Raw genomic sequence first — 21,978 nt, 5'->3', positions numbered from 1 at the left:
TTCAGGACTGGTGTTATGTGGTCTTGGCGGCCGCTCCCAGTCACCAGTCTAGCTGCCGCATTCTTACACAGCCCAGTGCTGAGGTTGTTTTTATCTACAGCTTTGCCTGGGGGGGGGGGGAGGCTGGAATGGGGACAGTCCGGGGCCTTCAGGTCTCCGTCAGGAATCCAAGAGCATAATTGGAGAAGGACTTGGAGTCATTTTAAAAATTAAAACGGTGGATGTTAAAAACACCGGGTGGGAATTGAATTCCCTAAACTAGATCCAAGAAAACAAAAATATTTGGGGCAGCCGTGTTGAGATCCACTGAGGGATGGAGGAGCGGGAACTCCAGTGTGGGGTAGAGATCCAGGATGGTACAGTGGTTAGAGAATTGGTCTAGGACTTGGGGGAGGTCAAGGTTCAAATCCCCGCTTGTCCATTAAACTGCCTCTCAGCCTTGTCTGCCTCGCAGGGTAGACAAGAAAACACTCTCCTTTTTAGTGTATGAAACAAGCGGTCTGCCTCTTCTAAAACTGCTGTATTGTCCCATCATGCCTGGTGGAAAAGAAGGAATGCCTCTTTTCCTGCCCCTCACAGTTTCTTTGCAAATTTTCCCGTTCTTAACACCCAATCTGCTGCCTGACTTAACCGAGGCAATTTCCCAGCCTGTTTTTGAACGATAAAAGGAATCGACTGAGCACAGCCCAACTCAGTTTGTAAAACGGGGAGGTGCCAAAACCATTTACATCTGCCTCAAGAGGGGAAAAAACACTCCGTTATATGCTCAGAGGTACTTTATTATCACGTACTTCATTTTTACAGAAAGGGTGGTGCTAAATAGGTCAGGTGGTGGAGAAAAGGTGAGCTTACCAAGACAGAAAGACCTGCAATATACCATATTTTTTGCTCTATAAGACTCACTTTTCCCCTCCTAAAAAGTAAGGGGAAATGTGTGTGCGTCTTATGGAATGAATGCGGCTGCGCAGCTATCCCAGAAGCCAGAAGAGGAAGAGGGATCGCTGCTTTCGCTGCGCAGCAATCCCTCTTGCTGCCTTCTGAGATTCAGAATATTTTTTTTCTTGTTTTCCTCCTCCAAAAACTAGGTGCGTCTTGTGGTCTGGTGTGTCTTATAGAGCGAAAAATACGGTATATATTAAACTACACCGTTCCAGGTAAGGGGATGTTGTAGTTCCTGAGAAAGGCTGATAGGTTATCCTTTGCTGCTGGGATGGATATGAGGGGGACCTGTGCCCCCTCCCCTGATATTGAGGGACTACAACTTCCACCAACACTGACTACAGGTGATAATCCAGCCACAACTGGAGGGCCACAGATGTTCCAGATTCCAGCTTCTGTAATGTAAATTCAGCACAGGATCCCTGATTGGTTCGTATCGCCCAGAGAAAAAGGCAGCCAGCAGTGTCCAGTGGAAAAACGGTCTCTGATGTTGGCAGTAGCATCTCACCATCACGACTCGTGAGGAATTAATTCCATTTTGCCCCCCAGCACAGAAATGGCTGAATGTTCACAACCAAATTAAACACAGTTTTCATTGGCTCAGCAAGAAATACGCTCTTTCTCCTTAAATCGTTCCCAGCCCAACCCACCCCCTGAATAGATCCAGAACCAACCGAGAAACAAGAAGAAATTAGCGCAAATGGAGAATCAAGATCCTCTGAGGGTGACTTTTGGCCGGACTCCAGGGCCTTCGGGAGGAAGAGGTGGTTGGCTGATGTAAGCATTTGCCTGGTATTCAGAGGTAGACTGCTTTTGCACACAGAGGCTCGTCAGCAGAGACATAACTTACAGATCTTCTGCTCTGCACAGACCAAGCAAGGCGGTCTGGTAGTTGCCATTCATTTCAGCCTGGTGGAAGATAAAAAGGGATTTTAGAAGGCTTTGCGTAATTGAGTAAGGGGCACAGCCCACCCAGAATTAAGCACTTATAAAGCTATGGTTTTCCCAATAGTGATGTATGGAAGTGAGAGCTGGACTATAAAGAAGGCTGATCGCCAAAGAATAGATGCTTTTGAATTCTGGTGCTGGAGGAGACTCTTGAGAGTCCCATGGACTGCAAGAAGATCAAACTTCTCCATTCTGAAGGAAATCAGCCCTGAGTGCTCACTGGAAGGACAGATCCTGAAGCTGAGACTCCAAGACTTTGGCCACCTCATGAGCAGGAAAACCCTGATGTTGGGAAAGATGGAGGGCGCAAGGAGAAGGGGACGGCAGAGGACGAGATGGTTGGACAGTGTTCTTGAAGCTACCAGCATGAGTCTGACCAAACTGCGGGAGGCAGTGGAAGACAGGAGTGCCTGGCGTGCTCTGGTCCAGGGGGTCACAAAGAGTCGGACACGACTCAATGACTAAACAATATCCAAAAGGGGAGATATTCTATTCCCCTCTGCTGACCTGAACATATGTATTTCTGACAAGATAACCCTGTTAATAATCTCTGCATGACGGAATCCCGGCAGGATTTGACAGAAGGTCTAGCTAACTAAATATCCCATCATGGCCAAGCAGATTAATTTCATTTAAAGACACCCCCACTTTTCAGCCAAAGAAGGCTCCCTCCTCTTACACCTCACTTAAGGAAAAAAGACACAGCACAAAAGGAAAATGAATCAGGAGGGAGGAGGAAATCAGCAAACTCAAGTTCCGAGTTTGCACGTCATTTCAGGGACCGGCTGAAATGGAAAAGTTCGAGGAGGGGAGGGACCCAAAGTTGGGATGCTGATGGAGCAACCCTGGACCCCTACTCTTCCTCCCTCCATCTCTGCCCACTCCCCACCCACAGTAAAGAAAGCCTGGCGCCCTTACCTGGAGGAAGGAGTAGAGGGAAATCCCATAATGCTTCCTGAACTCAGATCGGATGCTGAGCAGGTCGGTTTCGCTACGGGAAATCAGGATGCGGGCCAGAGTTCTTGGGCTGGTTTCTGGACCCTTTAAAGAGCAGACAGGTGAGGGTTAGGATATATATATATTGTAGATGTCATAGCAATCTCGCAGTTTAAGAAAGCTGGGGGAGAGGCAGGCACAGCCATCAGGATAGGATTGCTCTTCTTCACAGGCTAGTGAATTGGGTGGGGTTATTTGCAGGGCTGTGGCAGAGGGCAAACAGCACCTTTACTGGGGATGTAAGGAGGCATGCGGGTGGCGCTGTGGTTTAAACCACAGAGCCTAGGACTTGCCGATCAGAAGGTTGGCGGTTCGAATCCCTGTGATGGGGTGAGCTCCCGTTGCTCGGTCCCTGCTCCTGCCAACCTAGCAGTTCAAAAGCACGTCAAAGTGCAAGTAGATAAATAGGTAAACAGTGTTTCCGTGTGCTGCTCTGGTTCGCCAGAAGCGGCTTAGTCCTGCTGGCCACATGACCCGGAGGCTGTACGCCGGCTCCCTCGGCCAATAAAGCGAGATGAGCGCCCCAACCCCAGAGTCGGTCACAACTGGACCTAATGGTTAGGGGGCCCCTTTACCTTTTAAGGAGGCATTATACCACCCCTTCCATTTTTCATCTCGCCATCCGCTGCGACAAAATTATAACTTGTGCAATTAATTACACAAATGACATTGTCCTTCCGTTATGCCACCCCACCGATTTAGGGCACAAAAGGAAACACAGTGTGACTCTAAAGGTGTTCGTATGTGCAATAAATCATGTCTCATTTGCAATCCAAAAGCAACAGCAGAGCAGTCGTTTTGCATAAAGCAATGCCCTGACTGCAGCCGTTTTGGTGGCCAAAACACTTTATCCAAATTCCTGGAGAAAGGGAAGGATACACTTGTGAGACAGAGCGAAAGAGAGAAATAAGGACGGATTAATTCTCCTCACCTTAACCGCTTGGTAGAGCTTTGTGGCAAAATAGAGAGGGGTGTTTCTGAGGATGGAGACTGCAAAAGAACATGGATTTAGAATAATAATAAACCAATCAGATAACCAACATGTTCTCATATCGTCTCTGAAAACCATCTTCAGTTATCTGAAGCATACCCAAAACAACACTGTACGCTTGTGAAAACATGGACCACTTATAAACGCCATCTCCAACTCCTCGAAAGATTCCATCAATGGGGTCTCCGAAAATTTTTACACATCACTTGGGAAGACAGGTGAACTAATACCGGCGTACTGGAAGAAGCAAAGATCACCAGTGTTGAAGCAATGATTCTTCAACGTCAACTTCGTTGGGCTGGTCATGGCGGATGCCTGATGATTGTCTTCCAAAGCAACTACTCTATTCCAAACTTAAAAATGGAAAGCGTAATGCTGGTGGTCAACAAAAGAGGTTTAAAGACTGTCTCAAGGCAAATCTAAAAAAATGTAGTATAAACACTGACAACTGGGAAACACTGGCCTGCGAGTGCTCCAGTTGGAGAACAGTCATGGGCTTTGAAGACACTCAGGACGCAAGGGAGAAACATGCTAGGAGGAAGGCAAATCCACGCTTGGCAAATCCACACCATGATCAACTCCCACCCGAAAACCAATGTCCCCACTGTGGAAGGACGTGTGGATCCAGAATTGGCCTCCACAGTCACTTACGGACTCATTGTTAAAACTGTGTTTATGGAAGACAATCTTGCTTGGCTATGAGTGATTGCCAAAGAAGAAGAAGAACCCAAAACAAGCCAATCTTTCTTTTCTAAAATCCCCAGCTTTTCGGGCATCTTTAACCACTGTATCGCAGGTAGAAATTCACCAACAACATTACAGCTCTGTGCTGGAGCAACTTGACCTGTTGACTTCCTCCTCCTCAACCAAACTGCTCTGGGTCATGCCCAGTTGGTTATGGGGGAGAAATCACCCCACTGTATTCTCACAACCAACCCTGCGAGGTAGACTAGGCCAACAGCGAGAGACTAGCCCATCCTGTGAGCGCTTCTGTCAGAGTTGCTCCAAACCCAGGTTTCTGAGCCACTAACTATAATCTCACAGTTCCTGCTTGTTCCTGGCCAGACCTCTCTACAGAAAACATGAAATCGTCAAGGACGAGAGTGTCCCTGAGCATGTTTGGTGTGTTATTTCCTTTACGGCAGATGAGGCCAGAGTCAAGAGTAGATAGACATACACGCCCTGCTCACAAATAGATACCATTCACATGCATAGAATCAGAATTGTAGAGTCGTAAGGGACACCAGGGGGTCATCTAGTCCAACCCCCTGGAATGCAGGCATCTCGACTACAGCATCCATGACAGATGGCCATCCAACCTCTGCTTTAAAATCTCCAAGGAAGGAGAGTCCACCATCTGCCGAGGGAGACCGTTCCACTGTCAAACAGCTCTTACTGACAGAAAGCTCTTCCTGATGTTTAGTCGAAATCTCCTTTCTCGTCACTTGAAGCTATGGGTTCGAGTCCTCCCCTCCGGAGCAGGAGAAAGCAAGCTTGCTCCCTCCTCCATGTGACAGCCCTTGAAGATATTTGAAGATGGCTCTCGTATCTCCTCTCATTCTCCTATCTTCCAGGCTAAAGGTACCCAACTCCTTCAACCGTTCCTCATCAGGCTTGTTTTCCAGACCCTTGATCATCTTGGGCTGCACACATTCCAGCTTGTCAACATCCTCTTTAAACTGGGGAGCCCAGAACTGGACACAATGGACGCTCGGGTTGCGAACGTGATCCGTGCGGGAGGCACGTTCGCAACCCACAGCGCCACACCTGCGCACGTGCAGGTCGCGGTTTGGCGCTTCTGCGCATGTGCAAAGCATGATTTAGCGCTTCTGCGCATGCGCGGAAACCCGGAAATGACCCGTTCCGGTACTTCCGGATTCGGCGCGGTGTGCAACCCGGAACCCGCACAACCTGAAGCGTCTGTAACCCGAGGTATGACTGTATTCCATGTGGGGTCTGGCCAAGGTATCTCTGCATTCATACACCGCCCCCCCCCAAGCACGACAGATAGAAAGGCTCTGTGGGGGGGTCACATCCAGCCCACACCCCTTTACCTACCCAGGGTCAAGCCAGCCTCGAGGGCCTTCCCCTCTAAGTACTTCTTCATGGCTTCCTCCACCTGGAGCCCAGTCATCTTGTGGTACCAGATGAACACTGTGGGAGTAAGAAAAGATTAAGCCAGACTGCTTCTAAACATGTTAGGAATGTCAGAAGCTGCTTTATACACTCTGAAGGGGTCACCTCAAAAGCAGATTCACTGAATAATCATAGTTTAGAGGTCCCGGACCCTAAAGAAGTCAGATTATCCTCCACCAGGAACAGGGCCTTCTCAGTGGTGGCTCCGACCGGGTGGAATGCTCTGTCCCAGGAGACCAGGGCCCTGCAGGATTTAACTTCCTTCCGCAGGGCCTGTAAGACAGAGCTATTCCGCCTGGCTTCCAATTTCAACTTAGCCTGATCTTTTATTCCCCTTCCTTCCCTCCCCCTCCCCTTTTTATGAAGATTACCCACTCTGGGATCCCACAGCTAATTCTCCCCTGGTCTCCTCGCTGGCCCAAATAGGACTAATTTAGCCAGCTAGCCCTGGTGATCATCTAATGTTTATTGGATGGATTTTCCCCCTAAATTGATTTTTCAATTCTGAATTTATTGTTATTCATATTTTATACTGTATTTTATGCTGTTTTTGTTGCATCGATTAAGTGTTTTAAATTTGTTGTTAGCCGCCCTGAGCCCGGTTTTCTGAACCGGGAAGGGCGGAGTATTGATAAAAAATTATTATTATTATTATTATTTATTATGAAGGGAAGAGCCCCTGAAAAACCTATTGGCTCTGACTCAGGGGCCCATGAGAACGGCGTTTTAGTGCATTGCATAGAATGCCAGCATGGCTGAACTCAACTCCTTTCCCCAGAAACAGCAACTTGCAAGCTTTGCAAACTAGACCTTGCCTCTGTTTAGATGTTGGGGACTCCGTTCGGTTAGGATCCTGATCCACTCGCTCTCATCCAACCTGCCCGGGTCGCCGCCTCCGGGACCCGCGAGGGCCTGGAAGAACCCACAGAGACACACCACTGAACAAAACAATTGCACAGTCGAAATAAAAACAGCCTTTTTTGAAGTCGCAACAGCCCTCTCTGTCGTAACAACTTAATTCAGGGATCAGTACTCAGTCCAGTGCCCAGGACCTATTTGAAGTGCCGCATGACCTATTTAAACCAACAGGCCTTGAGCTTACAAGACATGGGGTGTAGAAGCAATCCCCAGAACATGCGCAGAGTGAAATCGGTGCCATCCAATCGCAGGGTAACCAGAGCCTGCTCCTCACATATCTGAGGACTCAGCTACGTTAGTAAAAAAACAGCGATTTGAATGCGCTATAAACGTGCAACAGAGATGGCGCTAGAGAGCAAGGAATTTTAAAAAGTGATTTTCCGTAGTCCCCCCCCCCCCCTTTTGTTAAAACAATCTAATTTCTGACTTATTTATAGCAGGGGTTTCCCTGTGTTTAGATCTACTTTCAAATTAGGGATGCAACATGTGTAGGGATACAACTGAGAGGGGTAGTCTCAGTATTAAACATGAGTAAGAACAGAGCCTCATTTAAGGAGTACACCCAGTCTTAATAGAAACTGGGGAGCCCTGAAGCTTTAGCCCCCAAACCTATGAGGTCTTAATTATCTCTGATCCAGTGCAGCCAGTTTTCCCCCAACTCCATCATTATTCATTTAACCTCACAGAACAGGAATGCGAGACAAGGAAGAGCTTTTTATCAGGGCGGTTATAGAGCTGCGATTTTTAAAATCATGTCATACAGTTGCACTCATACATACAAAACAGAGCATTTGATTATGCAAAAGCATTCCTTATCGCTGCTTCGCCATCTATAATAGCATGCACAAATGCACCTCGAATCTGCACGGGCAGCTAATTCCTTAAAGCCATTTGGTCAACTTGATGGGAAATTTATGAGAAATTAAACACAGAGGGAGCATGGGTGGAACGCATTCTTTGAAAACACGAGGAGAGTTCAGCGGCAGTGTTATGTACTGAGTTGAATAGGATCCAAAATGCAGCAGTCTGATTGGTCCTAGAACAATAGGATTCAGAATGCAGCAGTCTGATTGGTCCTAGAACAATAGGATTCAGAATACAGCAGTCTGATTGGTCCTAGAACAATAGGATTCAGAATGCAGCAGTCTGATTGGTCCTAGAACAATAGGATCCAGAATGCAGCAGTCTGATTGGTCCTAGAACAATAGGATCCAGAATGCAGCAGTCTGATTGGTCCTAGAACAATAGGATCCAGAATGCAGCAGTCTGATTGGTCCTAGAACAATAGGATCCAGAATGCAGCAGTCTGATTGGTCCTAGAACAATAGGATTCAGAATGCAGCAGTCTGATTGGTCCTAGAACAATAGGATTCAGAATGCAGCAGTCTGATTGGTCCTAGAACAATAGGATCCAGAATGCAGCAGTCTGATTGGTCCACAAGAGCCACCCAATCCAGCTCCAGATGGAAGTGAATCCGCAACCTGATTGGCCTACAGGAGAATTCCGGAATTAGCCAATCACGTGCAGCCCATTGTGTAAATAATGTATATAAAGCAGATACTTTGAGGGGACTTCCATTCCTCCTCACCACTATGTGCTGAATAAAGAGCATGCAATCCACTCTCGACGCCGAATATATTTCACTGGCGACGAAGGTGGGATCCCGCTGAGCTGACCGCCACACACATCACCGCAGCACCGCCACCTGCCGCACCGCTGCCTCGCACCGTGTATCCAGGCTTCAGCTCTGGGACCCAAGGAACCCAGAATGGCAACCGACAGCAGCTTCTCGCTGTTCAACCCAGCATCCGGAGACTGGGAAGCGTACGCCTCCCGTTTCACCTTCCTCCTAGAAGCCAAAGGGGTCACCAACGAAGAAGAGGGCGATATTCTTCAGCGTCTGCGGAGAGGAGACGTTTGAAATCGCCTGGGCTCTCCTTGCGCCTGAAGACGTCGCTACTGTTCCATACAAAACAATAATGGAACAGCTGAAGGGGCACTTTTCGCCGCAGCCCTCAGTGGTGGCTCGTCGAAATGCCTTCTACGCAAAGCGGCAAGCCTCTGGGGAAACCATAACTGGGTTTGTGACCTCTCTCCGCCAAGCCGCCCGGTTCTGCAACTTCTCAGAGTTGGAGAACGTGCTTCGTGACCGCCTCGTCGGTGGCCTGAAGGATGAGAAGATGCAACGACGCCTCTACGCTAAGAAGGACCTAACGTTCCAGGTCGCTCTGGAGGAGGCCCTGGCAACGGAAGCTGCCAAGAGGTCAACGCAAGAGGCATGGCCGAGCCTGCCGTCCCAACCGAGGGTCCACCACCAAGACCTCACTGACGACTCAGGATCCGACAGGGAGGAGGTGCACCGAGTACAGCAGTGCACTCAAGCAGCGCACAGACCAATCAGACTGCTGCATTTTGGATCCTATTCAACTCAATACATAACAGGCAGGATCAGGCCCAAACCTTGTTGTGTATCCTGATGCGTTTGGCCTTTATGAACCATGGGGTAATCTCATTTTCAACAGGATAGAGACGATCTCTACAGGGCTTGCATGCATCAGAGAGATCATGGAGTCTGAATAATCTCCATTTCCAGACTTGGACGTCTCACCTGCGTATCTTGCCGTATCAAAACATAGTCAATGACCCCAGAGTACCTTTCACGGTTGCCCTGGGAGAAAGCAGAAAATCAGACGTCAATGACATTGGCCGTCGGCTGGCAGTCCTTGAGTTGGATCCAAATTAACTACGCTTTACTCCTCCCATCACCACAGAAACAACTTAAACTAGCTGTTTCTAAGCCGCTCTGTCGATTTTAATGGGCCTAGAGAACGGACAGTTTAAGGCTCAAACCACACTTCCGCTTTCCCCCCGGGAAAACCCAATCCTTACCGCTGAATCGGAGCGGGCCTAAGGAAGTCAGATTATCCTCCACCAGGAACAGGGCCTTCTCAGTGGTGGCTCCCAGCTGGTGGAATGCTGTGTCCCAGGAGACCAGGGCCCTGCAGGATTTAACCTCCTTCCGCAGGGCCTGTAAGACAGAGCTATTCCGCCTGGCTTTCAATTTCAACTTAGCCTGATCTTTTATTCCCCTTCCTTCCCTTTTTATGAAGATTACCCGTTCTGGGATCCCACAGCTAATTCTCCCCTGCTCTCCTCGCTGGCCCAAATAGGACTAATTTAGCCAGCTAGCCCTGGTGATCATTTAATGTTTATTGGATGGATTTCCCCCCTAAATTGATTTTTGAATTTATTGTTATTCACGTTTTATACTGTATTTTATGCTGGTTTTTTATTGCATCAATTAAGTGTTTTAAATTTGTTGTTAGCCGCCCTGAACCCAGTTTTCTGAACCGGAAAGGGCAGGGTATAAATAAAAAAATATTATTATTATTATTATTATTATTATTATTATTATTATTTTATTATTAAATGTCCATTGGGTTTTCTCCCGACTGATGTTTGCTCTGATTTATTGCTAAAACAGCAGGGCAAAGGCAAAACGGCTCAGACCCCTAGTGTCCGATCTCACGTTCTTGCAAAGACGCAGGTAATGGCAGCATCAGGGTCCACATGTTCAACAGAAGCAGATTGTATTTGGGGGGGAGTAGACAATGAGGACTAGCCACTTACCCGCTTTTATTTTCAGAGCCGCTGTTTTCCCAGAATGTTTTTACAGATTGGGCGCGTAAGAAGCCTGAAATCTGCCGTGCGCCCCACTTAAAATATTTCCAACAGAGCTCTCACCAGATTTTTTTCTTTTTAATGAGCCATTTTAATTGCATGCAGATAAGCTGACTGGTTTCAGTTGCATGGGGTGAAAACAGCAGCTCAGAAATCTGGAGCCTGCTTCCTAGACCCGAAACAGAGGTGATGACAGCATGTTGCTTTAAAGTTTAGATAATATATTTGTTCCTCTGCTTGGAAGGCAAATTCCTCTTCTAAAACAGCCCTTCCCAATGCAGATTGCCGTAATTGCATTTTGATAATTTGATTATGTCCACTGTTGTGTTTTTAAATGACTGCTCAGTTGCTGATTTTTAAATGAATACTTTAGACTAGTTATGTCACTGCTTAGTTTTATTATTATTATTATTATTAAGTGGTACATAAATTTTGCATATAAGGCCATCTCACCATCCTGGGCCTCTCTGGATATTTCAGACTCAGCCCCATGAGGTAAGTTTTCTTAAACTGTTTTTAATATTGTGTTTTTATATTGGAACCCACCCGGGGACCTTACAGTGAAGGGCGGGTAAATAATAATAATAATAATAATAATAATAATAATAATAAACAACGTCTGGAGGTCACCAGGTTGATGCTTTAATACATTAAAATATTTTTAAAATACAAAAAACCCTTAATATGCTTCCTGATTAATTAAAGGCTTTGTTGGGGGAAATCCAAAACCCCAAATATTTCTGAAGTAAATCACAGGTCTCCTAAACCTTCCTCCTCCATTTTAAAATTTATTTATTTTTTAGGTGATTTTGAAAAAAGTATTGCATATAGAATGGCTTTCCTTCTGAAAAGCAGGCTAAATTTGCATCTATAACAGAAACCAGCATGTGTGAATTTTAGGTATGCACATCCCGTGTCACCTCGGGCCAAATTTAAGGACTTTACAACGTCCCTTTGACTTCACCCCCAAAGACACACTCCTCCGTGGTCTCCCGAGACCTACGGGTGCCAACAATAATGTCCCTGCAATCAACCACAGTCTTTTTCTCTTTTTTTACAACCATAGGACCATCTGTACCAAAGCAAACTCAGGACCCATTTAAAGCCCCCACTCAAATCCTGAGAATTGTAGTTTTCCCCAGCACAGAGCTACAGTTCTGTTTTTTTAATGCTTTATTAACCCAAATTGCATCCATACATCTAAGACATATTGTAATCTATAAATCAAACATCAGAAGAAGAATTCCAACAAAAAGATATGTGTCTTCTTAGTATAAATTTAGTACTTAAATTAGACTTCCCGTCCTTTTCAACATCTTTTCACTCTAATAAACCTATTACCTAAACTTATCAGCATGTTCATAATAAAATAATAATATACATCTATGTGTATATATATATATATATATAGATATATAGATATACACAGTATCTATTTTTACCCAATTAACCATAATTATTTACAGAGATGATTCCAAAGCTGCTACAGTTCTAAGCGGCCTTAGCAAACTGGAGTTCCCGTGATTCAGCTGGGCAAAGCCACTTGAGGAGGGTGCGAAGAAAGGCTGGTTGGGGGCTGGGGAGAGTCCCTGGAGCCAGGTAGAGAGGGCCAGATGACCTCATTTAGCCCCTCATTATTTTTTAAAATAATAATATTTATTGGTTTTTACACATATTTTCCAGCATAGCATCTCACGAACATCAAATCAAATCTTTGGCTATCACAGCCTAAGACTTCCTTCAACCCCGTCTAATGGTTTTCTAAAATCATTTCCAATTCTGCATTTCATTACTATAATTATTGCTATGTCTGAGTCCTTATTTGGCTCCTCAATTGACCCCAAAGACACAAATGCCCTAAGTGCCTCTGAATGGTCCTTTTTTTCCACTTTTACCTTGATCAAGGCATGCAGGAGGCCCTGAAGGAAGCCGCTGGTTTGCGAAGCGATGTCCTTCTCAAGGTCCAAACTGAAATCTAGGCACAGTGGAAGAAACAATTTTGGATTAAAGAGAAACGGTTTTACCCAAATCTGACAGACTTTCAGGAGTTAAGCAACGCCATTAGGATTTTGAGCAGGAACAAAAACTGTGGGACCTATTTCTCTCTTTTCTGTTTTGTGCTGGGGTTTTCTCGTTTTGTTTTTTAATGACCTCATTTTTATATGCGGACTTGAGGGGCTTGTTTATGTTAACAGGACCTATCTCTCTCTTTTCTGTTTTCTCCTGGGTTAAAAAAAACCAAAACACCTCATTTTATATGATGACTTGAGGGACTTGTTTATGTTAACAGGATGAGGTCTAAAAGGATGCTCAGACAAACAAACAAACACCCCGCCTTTAAACACAAGTAAATCCAAGGCAGCTTACATCAAATAACAATAATATGAAGTGCTTCTTTAAATAATCAACTTTACCAAAAAAAAAAAAAAAAAAGTCCATGATGCCATCTTGTGGCGGCGAGTTCTGCAGGTTAACGATGCATTGAGCAAAGGATGACTTGCTTTCCCCCTGTCCCAAAATCTGCAGCCTATCGGCTTAATGCAGGGGTCAGGAAAACTTTTTCAGCAGGGGGCTGGTCCACTGTCCCTCAGACCTTGGGGGGGGGGGGCGGACTATATTTTGAAGAACAAAATGAACGAATTCCTATGCCCCACAAATAACCCAGAGATGCATTTTAAATAAAAGGACACATTCTACTCAAGGAAAAAACACACTGATTCCCGGACCGTCCGCAGGCCGGATTTAGAAAGCGATTGGGCCGTATCCGGCCCCCGGGCCTTAGTTTGTCTACCCATGCTTTAGGTTCTCATTCACAACCACTCATATTTCTAGGTGAAAAACAGAGAGAGAGAGAGAGAGAGAGAGAGAGAGAGAGAGAAATTCACACCAGGCTAGAATTAATATTTTTACTCATCCATTCAAAGCATTTTTTAACCCGCTGCTCACTGCTGGAAAAGCTTTCCAGGTCAGCTTGGAAGCATGAAGGAATAAAACAGACACGGCACAAAAGGAAAAGCGATTGGGAGGGAGGAGGAAAAAGCAACGTGGTGCAGCAGCACGCAGGCCCATTTTACATCTGTGGAACACCGAGGCTCAGAGCTCTCCTACAGTTCGAGCCAAGTCAAGAAAGGCTTTCTGGTCTACTGAGAAAGACTTCGCAGCCTGCTGGCAATCTACCAATTTCCCCTTTGGGGGGGGGGTTTGTGAGGGAAGAGGCATCCCAGGAGCAGATCCTTTGCATCCCAGAAGCTCCTTCCCTCAGGAAGGAGAAAAACACACTGATTCCCAGACCATCCACAGGCCAGATTTAGAAGGCGATTGGGCCGGATCCGGCCCCCGGGCCTTAGTTTGCCCACCCATGGCTTAATGATTTGGGGATTCTCAGAAAGCATGAATAACTCTCCAATTTCTCCAAACCAGGTACGTCCACAACCCTCCACCCTTAGCTGTCCTTTAAAAGACAAGGGGAAGAAATTATATCATTTTTTATTTCGTTCCTTCTTTACCATGCTTGTAGCAACTCAAGATCTCCCGGAGTTGCTGGCTGGTTCGGGTGGAGAGGATTTCGAGAAGCGTATCTGCCTCCAGGCCCTGGAAAGAGGAAGGGCGTTTGTTGAGTAACTTTAGCAGCTTAAATGTGGCAACACTTGAAAAGGCAAGGGAGCTCAAGAGCAGCACGAGGGCGGAGAGGAGGAGGCGATGCGGTCAGCTTCCAAGCTGCTAAGTATTTTTTTATTTATTTCATAAAATGCATATATTGATTTTTTAAAATAAAATAAAACCCACACACCCTCAAAGCCGTTTGCAAAAAAAAAAGTTGATGAATAAAGTCACTCCTAAGAAAAATTAGCAACAATTATTTAAGATTTCCCGAAACTTAAAACAGCAAGAGACTAAAACCAGATTAAAATTCTGGGTAGACCAAGCAAGCTGCCCTCTCTTCTTGCCCTCGGATGGTGCGGAATGGAGGATGTTGTGGTTGCCTAGCAACCGCATCTCAACTCAGACCCTGGTCCATGAATAGGACCAGGAGGAAAAGACCCGGCAAAGCCATAGTCCAATGCGTGGAGCACCTGCTTTCTTGCATGCAGAAGGTCGCGGGTTCAAATCTGGCATCTCCCTGCTGGAGAGCTGCTGCCAGTCAGTGTAGACAATACTGAGTTAGATGGGCAAGTGGTCTTTAAACATGAGGACTAGAATCTTACTTTCTGTTTACAGGAAGCTCAGTGAGAGAGCACCTGCTTCGTATGCAGAAGGTGCCCGGTTCAATCCTCCCATTCCCTGGGCATCTCCAGGTGGGGCTACGAAATGCTCCTTCCTTGAAAGCCTGGGGAGCTGCTGCCAGTCCGTGTGGGCAATGCAGGGCTAGGTGCACAAATGGCCTGACTGAGCAAGACAGGGACCGATGGCCGTACCTTCAGGGCCAGGTTGATTTCATGAGCATCAAACTGAGCTGCCGGCTTCAGCAGACCCGTGATCACGCCCTCTAGGTGCCCGGAAAAAGCTGCTTCCAGAGTTTTCAGGAGGTCCTGAGAAGGGGAAATAGAAATGCTTGAGGAGGAGGATTAAAACCGTCTCTGAACAGTCTTCAAAGGCTGCCCCAGGCAAAGTGCATTGCAGTGGTCTAAGCCGACTGTTACAAAGGCATGAACTACTATGGTCAGTCTTTGTCCATGGAGTTTTCTTGGCAGGGATACTGGAGTGGCTTGCCGGTTCCTGCTCCAGGTGGATCACGTTTGGTCAAAACTCTCCACTATGACCTGTCCATCTTGGGTGGCCCTGCACAGAATAGCTCATAGCTTCTCTGAGTTATTCAAGCCCCTTCGCCACAACAAGGAAGTGATCCTTGAAGGAGAGGTCAGTGTGACGGCAGTCACGAAATTAAAAGACGCCTGCTTCTTGGGAGAAAAGCAATGACAAACCTAGACAGCATCTTAAAAAGCAGAGACATCGCCTTGCCAACAAAGGTCCGTATAGTTAAAGCTATGGTTTTCCCAGTAGTGATGTATGGAAGTGAGAGCTGGACCATAAAGAAGGCTGATCGCCAAAGCATGGATGGTTTTGAATTCTGGTGCTGGAGGAGACTCTTGAGAGTCCCATGGACTGCAAGAAGATCAAACCTCCCCATTCTGAAGGAAACCAGCCCTGAGTGCTCACTGGAAGGACAGATCCTGAAGGTGAGGCTCCAAGACTTTGGCCACCTCATGAGAAGAGAAGACTCCCTGGAAAAGACCCTGATGTTGGGAAAGATGGAGGGCGCAAGGAGAAGGGGACGACAGAGGAGGAGATGGTTGGAGAGTGTTCTCGAAGCGACCAGCATGAGTTTGACCAAACTGCAGGAGGCAGTGGAAGACAGAAGTGCCTGGCGTGCTCTGATCCATGGGGTCACGAAGAGGTGGACACGACTAAACAACAACACTATGGTCAGTACATTTCGAGGCACAATTCAAAGTGTTGGTGCTGACCTTTAAAGCCCTAAACGGCCTCGGTCCAGTATACCTGAAGGAGCGTCTCCACCCCCATCGTTCTGCCCGGACACTGAGGTCCAGCTCCGAGGGCCTTCTGGCGGTTCCCTCCCTGCAAGAAGTGAGGTTACAGGGAACCAGGCAGAGGGCCTTCTCGGTAGTGGCGCCTGCCCTGTCGAACGCCCTCCCATCAGATGTCAAGGAGATAAACAACTATCTGACTTTTAGAAGACACCTGAAGGCAGCCCTAATTAGGGAAGTTTTTAATTTCTGATCTTTTATTGTGTTTTTAATATTCTGTTGGGAGCCACCCAGAGAGGCTGGGGAAGCCCAGCCAGATGGGTGGGGTATAAATAAATAAATAAATAAATGATGATGATTATGGCTGGTAAAGTCAAGATGGGCCAAAGCTGGCAAACTAGCCAAAGTTTATAGAAAGCTGGCACTCAGATGGACATTTGAAGGGTCTGATTGAAACCCCCTAATATAGGATTCCCTCCCCCCCCCAAAAAAAACCCTCTAGATCTAACAGGGGTTTTCTCCTTCCCATCCTCACCTGTTTCGTGAAATTCAGGAACTCTTCAGCAATTTGCTGCCTCTGTTCATTGCTCCTGTTGGTCAGTAGGTCAATGACGGTTACATATTCAACACCTGTCACAAAGGATAGCAAATTTAGAGGCTAACCACTAAACCGTGGCTCTCTGTATATGTTCTTCACATATATAACCCCCCCTTTCAATTCTGTAACAGGAGAAGTCACATTTATGAATCAAACACGTATATATAACCGCACACTTTATACAAAGGGGATCTGTCAGTTTGCATCCCACTTTTTGAGCCGGCGTCTCCTACGTGGTGCCATTCGTAAGATGCCAGGGGTTACGGGTTTGAGTCCTGACGTGCGTCGATTAAAACTCGGCTGAATGTGACGCTGTCAGACTGTACAGAGGGCAGCGGCTCACATTCAGTTCCTTTCTCATTGAGAGAAAAAGTTCATTGAGCGACATTCAGTCAAATCGCTACTTCTGAGGTTAACCTACCTCACAGGGCTGTTCTGTGCGAAATACATATATACAGGGGAAAACCGGCAAGGACACAACACACGAACACCACAACTGTGATTTGTTACCTTTCCCACTGACAGCGTCAAGGAGAGTTTGGACATCTTTTTCCACCTCAAAGTTCAGGTGGGGTCTGATCGTCCCCAGAGTGCCCCAAACAGCTGTCTAGAGCAAAATAAGACAGAGATGGAATGGTCACCAGAAACTCCGAAATCTTCATGATTCGACGAGTGCCAAGCCAAGCGCTCACCTTATCCGCAAGGGGCAGGTGCCTGAGGATTTCGTTGACCAAGGATCGTCTCTCGATTCCGTTCACCAGCGACATCCTGCGCCCGCAGCTGCCAAATCTGAGCTTTCGAAAACAACAGACAGGGGGACTGTTATCGCAAGCTACACAGCACAGAGAGATCCCACCTGACCTCTGTGTCTGAGACGGAGGAATCTGGACACTTACTAAGGTTTGAGCTTGAGAAAGCTCTGTCATAACACTAGTGAAGCTGAATGTGTGGAGTTAAACTGTGGAACTCTCTGCCACTGGAGCTGATAATGGCCACCAAGTTGGATGGCTTTAAAAGAGGACTGGGAAAAATACCTGGAGGATACTAGCCTCAATACATGGAGAAAAGTGTTTCTCCACCTGGTGGGAATGTAAAAAAGTGAAAAACTTCTGGGAAATGATATATAATGAGATGAAAAAGATGTTGAAATACACATTTATTAAGAAACCAGAAGCATTTTTACTTGGCATTGTGGGAGATGATATTAATAGACAGGATTGTAAGTTGTTTTTAATATGCAATGACAGCAGCAAGAATATTACTGGCACAAAAATGGAAGCAAGAAGAACGACCGATGAAAGAAGAATGGAGGATGAAGTTGATGGACTATGCAGAACTAGATAAATTAACAGGAAGGATTCAAAACCTGCGGGACCAGAGATTCTTAGAAGACTGGAGTAAATATATGAATTATTTGAAAAGTAATTGTGATGAACAGATTACGCTAGTTAGGACTGCAAGAAGTTTTGTAAGGTGGATTATTTGAAATACTGCAAGAAAGACTATGAAGAGAATTATTAGTTAAGGATAATTAAATGTAATATAGAAATTAAGAAATGCAGAAGAAGTGATAAAGAACGGAAAATCATCAGTGGTGTTGACGGAAATCTAAAATATTGTATAAGATGAGAAGAAATGTTGTATAACTGTTGGGACTGATATGTTAAAAAAATCAATAAAAATGTATATAAAAGAAAGAAAGAACAGTGTTTCTCCCTTGAAACAAAATGAGTCATGGACACTCAACTGTGCTGAGTGGTAGAAGAGTCAAGGTAGATTTACCTTGTGGTTAATCAAACCACATTAATTTCAAATGAAAATCTAAACATCTTTTTCAGTTCGTTATAGATATCTTCCCAGAATCCCACTCTCTCTTTGCACTCCCACCACATGTGTAGAATCCTTCCTCCTAGGTATCATGTCAGAGGAAATAAAAAGAACAGTCAGACCAATATTTATGTATGCAACTACAGCGGCAAGGTTATCGATTGCCAAAAATTAGAAAAGCAGCAGCGTCCCACCTAAAACAGACTGGTTATCTAAAATGATGGAATACTTCCATATTGCCGAACTAACAGGGAAGATAAGTGATACAAAAAGTGAATAAGGAGCAGACTATCTTTAAGGAAAACATCAAAATTTATGTGGAAAAAGTAGAATTTCTGACAGAAACTAAGTGAATCCAGAATACAATTAGAGTGAAAGGAGAGTAAAGTCAAGATAGAAGAAGAGATTAAAGAAATAATGAAATGCGTTCAAGCTAGCTGGAAAAATAAAGTAGCGCAACAAGAACGGCTGGAAGTCAAGTCACTTGGTGGGTGTCCGTGTGGGGTAGGTGTGTTGATATGTATAGTATAGGTAGGTATTATATAATGTAGGTACAGTATGTTTTATGTTATGAAAATAAGGTAGTGTGTTGTGTACATGTATTGTGTAAATGTATATGTATGTGTTTTATATGTTAATAAAATTTAAGTAATAAAAATTAAAAATAAATAATAATAATAATAATAATAAACCCACATTAATTTCTCTCACTTGCAACCCCTCAAGAGATCCCTTGGGACACCTGCTTAATGTCTCACTGAGGAGGAATATGGTTTGAGACTAATCCCCTTTCGAAAATTTACTCCCCGCCGCCTCTCTCATTTCTGTCTTCAGGATCAGTTTGAGAAATAGTCCATTCATTCCATCAGCCTGCCTTAAACTGAACCCCAGATCCTAGGTAGGGTTGACAACTTTCTAAAGCCTCCTGACTCCTATGGTGTTAAAGGAAAAGGGACCCCTGACCATTAGGTCCATTCGCGGACGACTCTGGGGTTGCGTCACTCATCTCGCTTTATTGGCTGAGGGAGCCGGTGTACAGCTTCCGGGTCATGTGGCCAGCATGACTAAGCCGCTTCTGGCAAACCAGAGCAGCGATCGGAAACGCCGTTTACCTTCCCGCCGGAGCGGTACCTATTTATCTACTTGCACTTTGACGTGTTTTCGAACTGTTAGGTTGGCAGGAGCAGGGACCGAGCAACGGGAGCTCACCCCGTCGCAGGGATTCGAACCGCCGACCTTCAGATCGGCAAGTCCTAAGCTCTGTGGTTTAACCCCCAGCGCCACTGTGTCCCTATGATGTTAAACAGCAGGAATTAAACAGGTGAGACCTTTTCCCAGAGTGGAGCTGGTTTGGGTAAAAGCTTCATCCTCCCAGTCTTCTATGCATCAAGCAGATCACAAAGGCAGAGGAGCGGGACTGGTCTTTAAAAGTTGGCAACTCCCAAATGCAACTCCCCCCCCCCCCCAAAAAACCCACGTCTGAAGAACGTACCTGGCTGTTTTCTGTGTCTCTCTCCCGGACAGCAGCAAGTGCCTTGTCCTACGTGAGCGGGTGGCAGTGACAAGTCACCTCCACCCAGCACCCTGAGGGAGGGCCTCAGCCGACCAGCCCGCGATAAGTGGATGAAGGAAAAACCAGTCCGGTCTGTAGCTCTCAAGCCAAGAAGTCTGTGCCTTTCGCAAGGCAAGCTGCCAAGTATCGTAATTCCTTTCTATCCCTGGCGGGGCTGCAACCAGGAACTGAAGCATCAGGAATAAAAAATGACGTCCTTCTGAGACGTGAGCCCAAACCTGACAGGTGAGGGAACAGGTGATGGGCAGGATGGGTGTCTAAAGTGGAATAATAATAATAATAATAATAATAAATTTTATTTATACCCTGCCCTCAGACCGGGCTCAGGGTGGCTAACGCCAAGTATAAAAACAATTCATTAAAATACAACTTAAAAACAAGATTAAAATACAACATTAAAATGCAGCCTCATTTCAATAGAAACTCAGAAACTTTTGGGGGGATGAAAACGTCAAGTCTTCACCAAGGCTAACTATCCAGACTGGTCCTACGTGGGCCAGAAAAAAGCCAAAAGCCAGGGAAGTCCCCAAATAGGAGATCAGCCTCGGAAGAAGATGTCTTTATTTACTTATTTCACGAAATGCAGGCACTGCTGGACAGGGAAAACCAACCAACCAACCAACCAACCAACCTAAAAGCTGCTTATGGGAAGAATTAAAATTAGGGTTGCCATATATCCGGATATAACGAAGATTTGGCTGTTGGAAACAGTGTCCCGGAGGAAATCACCTAATGTCTGGGGAAATCCAGACGTATGGCAACCTATGGCGGAAGTGTAGGTTCTGGCAAATTTCCTTAGAAAGCTCAACAACAACTTTGGGCAAAACTGAAAAAACAACTTTTTGGTGTCCGAATTTTCCCTTTTTGGAATACGGCTGCCCTATTAAAATGATCAGTGAGAAACAGTTAAGAACATATTATGACCATTGTTGAACAGTATTTGTAAATGAATATAGACAGACAATAAGAATTGTACATATAGAAAGATTTGTTTGTTTACAGATATTTCATGGACAAAAATTGAAGAACTATATACAAAATGGATAAAGACAACACGAAAAGTTAAAGATGACACAAAAAAGCCAGAAGGAGGAAGGAGGGAAGTCAGCTCAGGAGAGCAAGAACAATGTAAAATATAATGTAATATGTGTATGTATAGTATATAATTTAAAAAATCAATAAATATCATCTTTTTTTAAAAAAAGAGAGAGAAACAGTTAAGAACAACTATTTAAAACGTGTTCTTTAAAAAGTTAAAATCAGTGGTATGCTGGAAAATGCACACCAACATTTTACGTCTCTGGGCAGGCTTGTCTAAAGAAAAATGTTGCCAAAGAGAATATGCAATATTAGTCAATTCCTTCTTCTTTTTTCTAAAAACGACATGGAAGTGAGTCATGGGCAACTTACAGCTTTCAGGAGCAGCGCCTCAACGTCTTCAAAATAAGCCAGGAGGAATTGGGGTGTCACATGGCAGGACAGAGTCTCAAACAAAGATGCACTCTGCCAAACTCACATTCCCAGCAAGTGGACGTCTGCAGGTGAGACATGAAGGCTGGCCGAATAAACCTTGCTGTGTGGGAATCCCTTGCAGACGACCGCAGTGGCTGGAGACAGTCAGCAGTGACCAGAGGAGGAATGACCATTGGGATGACCATAGGGAGAAGAAACAACCGGACGCCTTCATCTGCCCCGGCTGCAACAAAACATGTCTCTCCCGTATCGGCCTCTACAGCCACAGCAGGCGCTGTAACTCTCCAATGGTTTGATTTCAGCCCTAGAGGCGCACTCCGCCATTGTCTCCCGAGACAGACAGGTGCCAGAATGGAAAGCGCAATTCTCTCACTTCCTACGTTAGGGATTCCTCCAGGCGTGTTCTGCAAC

The 21,978-nt window shown here is 45.6% G+C and overlaps 1 protein-coding gene across 2 annotated transcripts; it reads right to left on the bottom strand.

Moving 5' to 3' along the window:
- Window positions 1–758: 758 nt before the first annotated feature.
- ANXA9 (annexin A9) lies at window positions 759–20,164 on the bottom strand. Of its 2 annotated transcripts, none has more exons than XM_080984791.1 (13): window positions 20,014–20,164; window positions 17,387–17,488; window positions 17,205–17,301; window positions 16,632–16,726; window positions 15,026–15,139; window positions 14,117–14,201; window positions 12,506–12,585; window positions 9,538–9,597; window positions 6,826–6,922; window positions 5,933–6,028; window positions 3,815–3,873; window positions 2,806–2,928; window positions 759–1,848 (listed from the first exon to the last, which is right to left on the bottom strand). In XM_080984791.1, exons 2-13 carry the CDS (start codon window positions 17,459–17,461, stop codon window positions 1,786–1,788), a joined length of 1,044 nt encoding a protein of 347 aa, XP_080840917.1. In that variant the 5' UTR covers window positions 17,462–17,488; window positions 20,014–20,164; the 3' UTR covers window positions 759–1,785. The 2 variants fall into 2 exon arrangements, with proteins under 2 accessions (XP_080840917.1, XP_080840918.1); XM_080984792.1 differs by having other exon boundaries at window positions 17,387–17,483; window positions 20,014–20,140.
- Window positions 20,165–21,978: the final 1,814 nt, after the last annotated feature.

Source organism: Podarcis pityusensis (assembly GCF_964106645.2).
Source record: "Podarcis pityusensis genome assembly, chromosome: 16".
Taxonomy (NCBI): domain Eukaryota; kingdom Metazoa; phylum Chordata; class Lepidosauria; order Squamata; family Lacertidae; genus Podarcis; species Podarcis pityusensis.
Note: the sequence above shows the minus strand (reverse complement) of the source record. Positions and strands in the feature narration are given on the sequence as shown.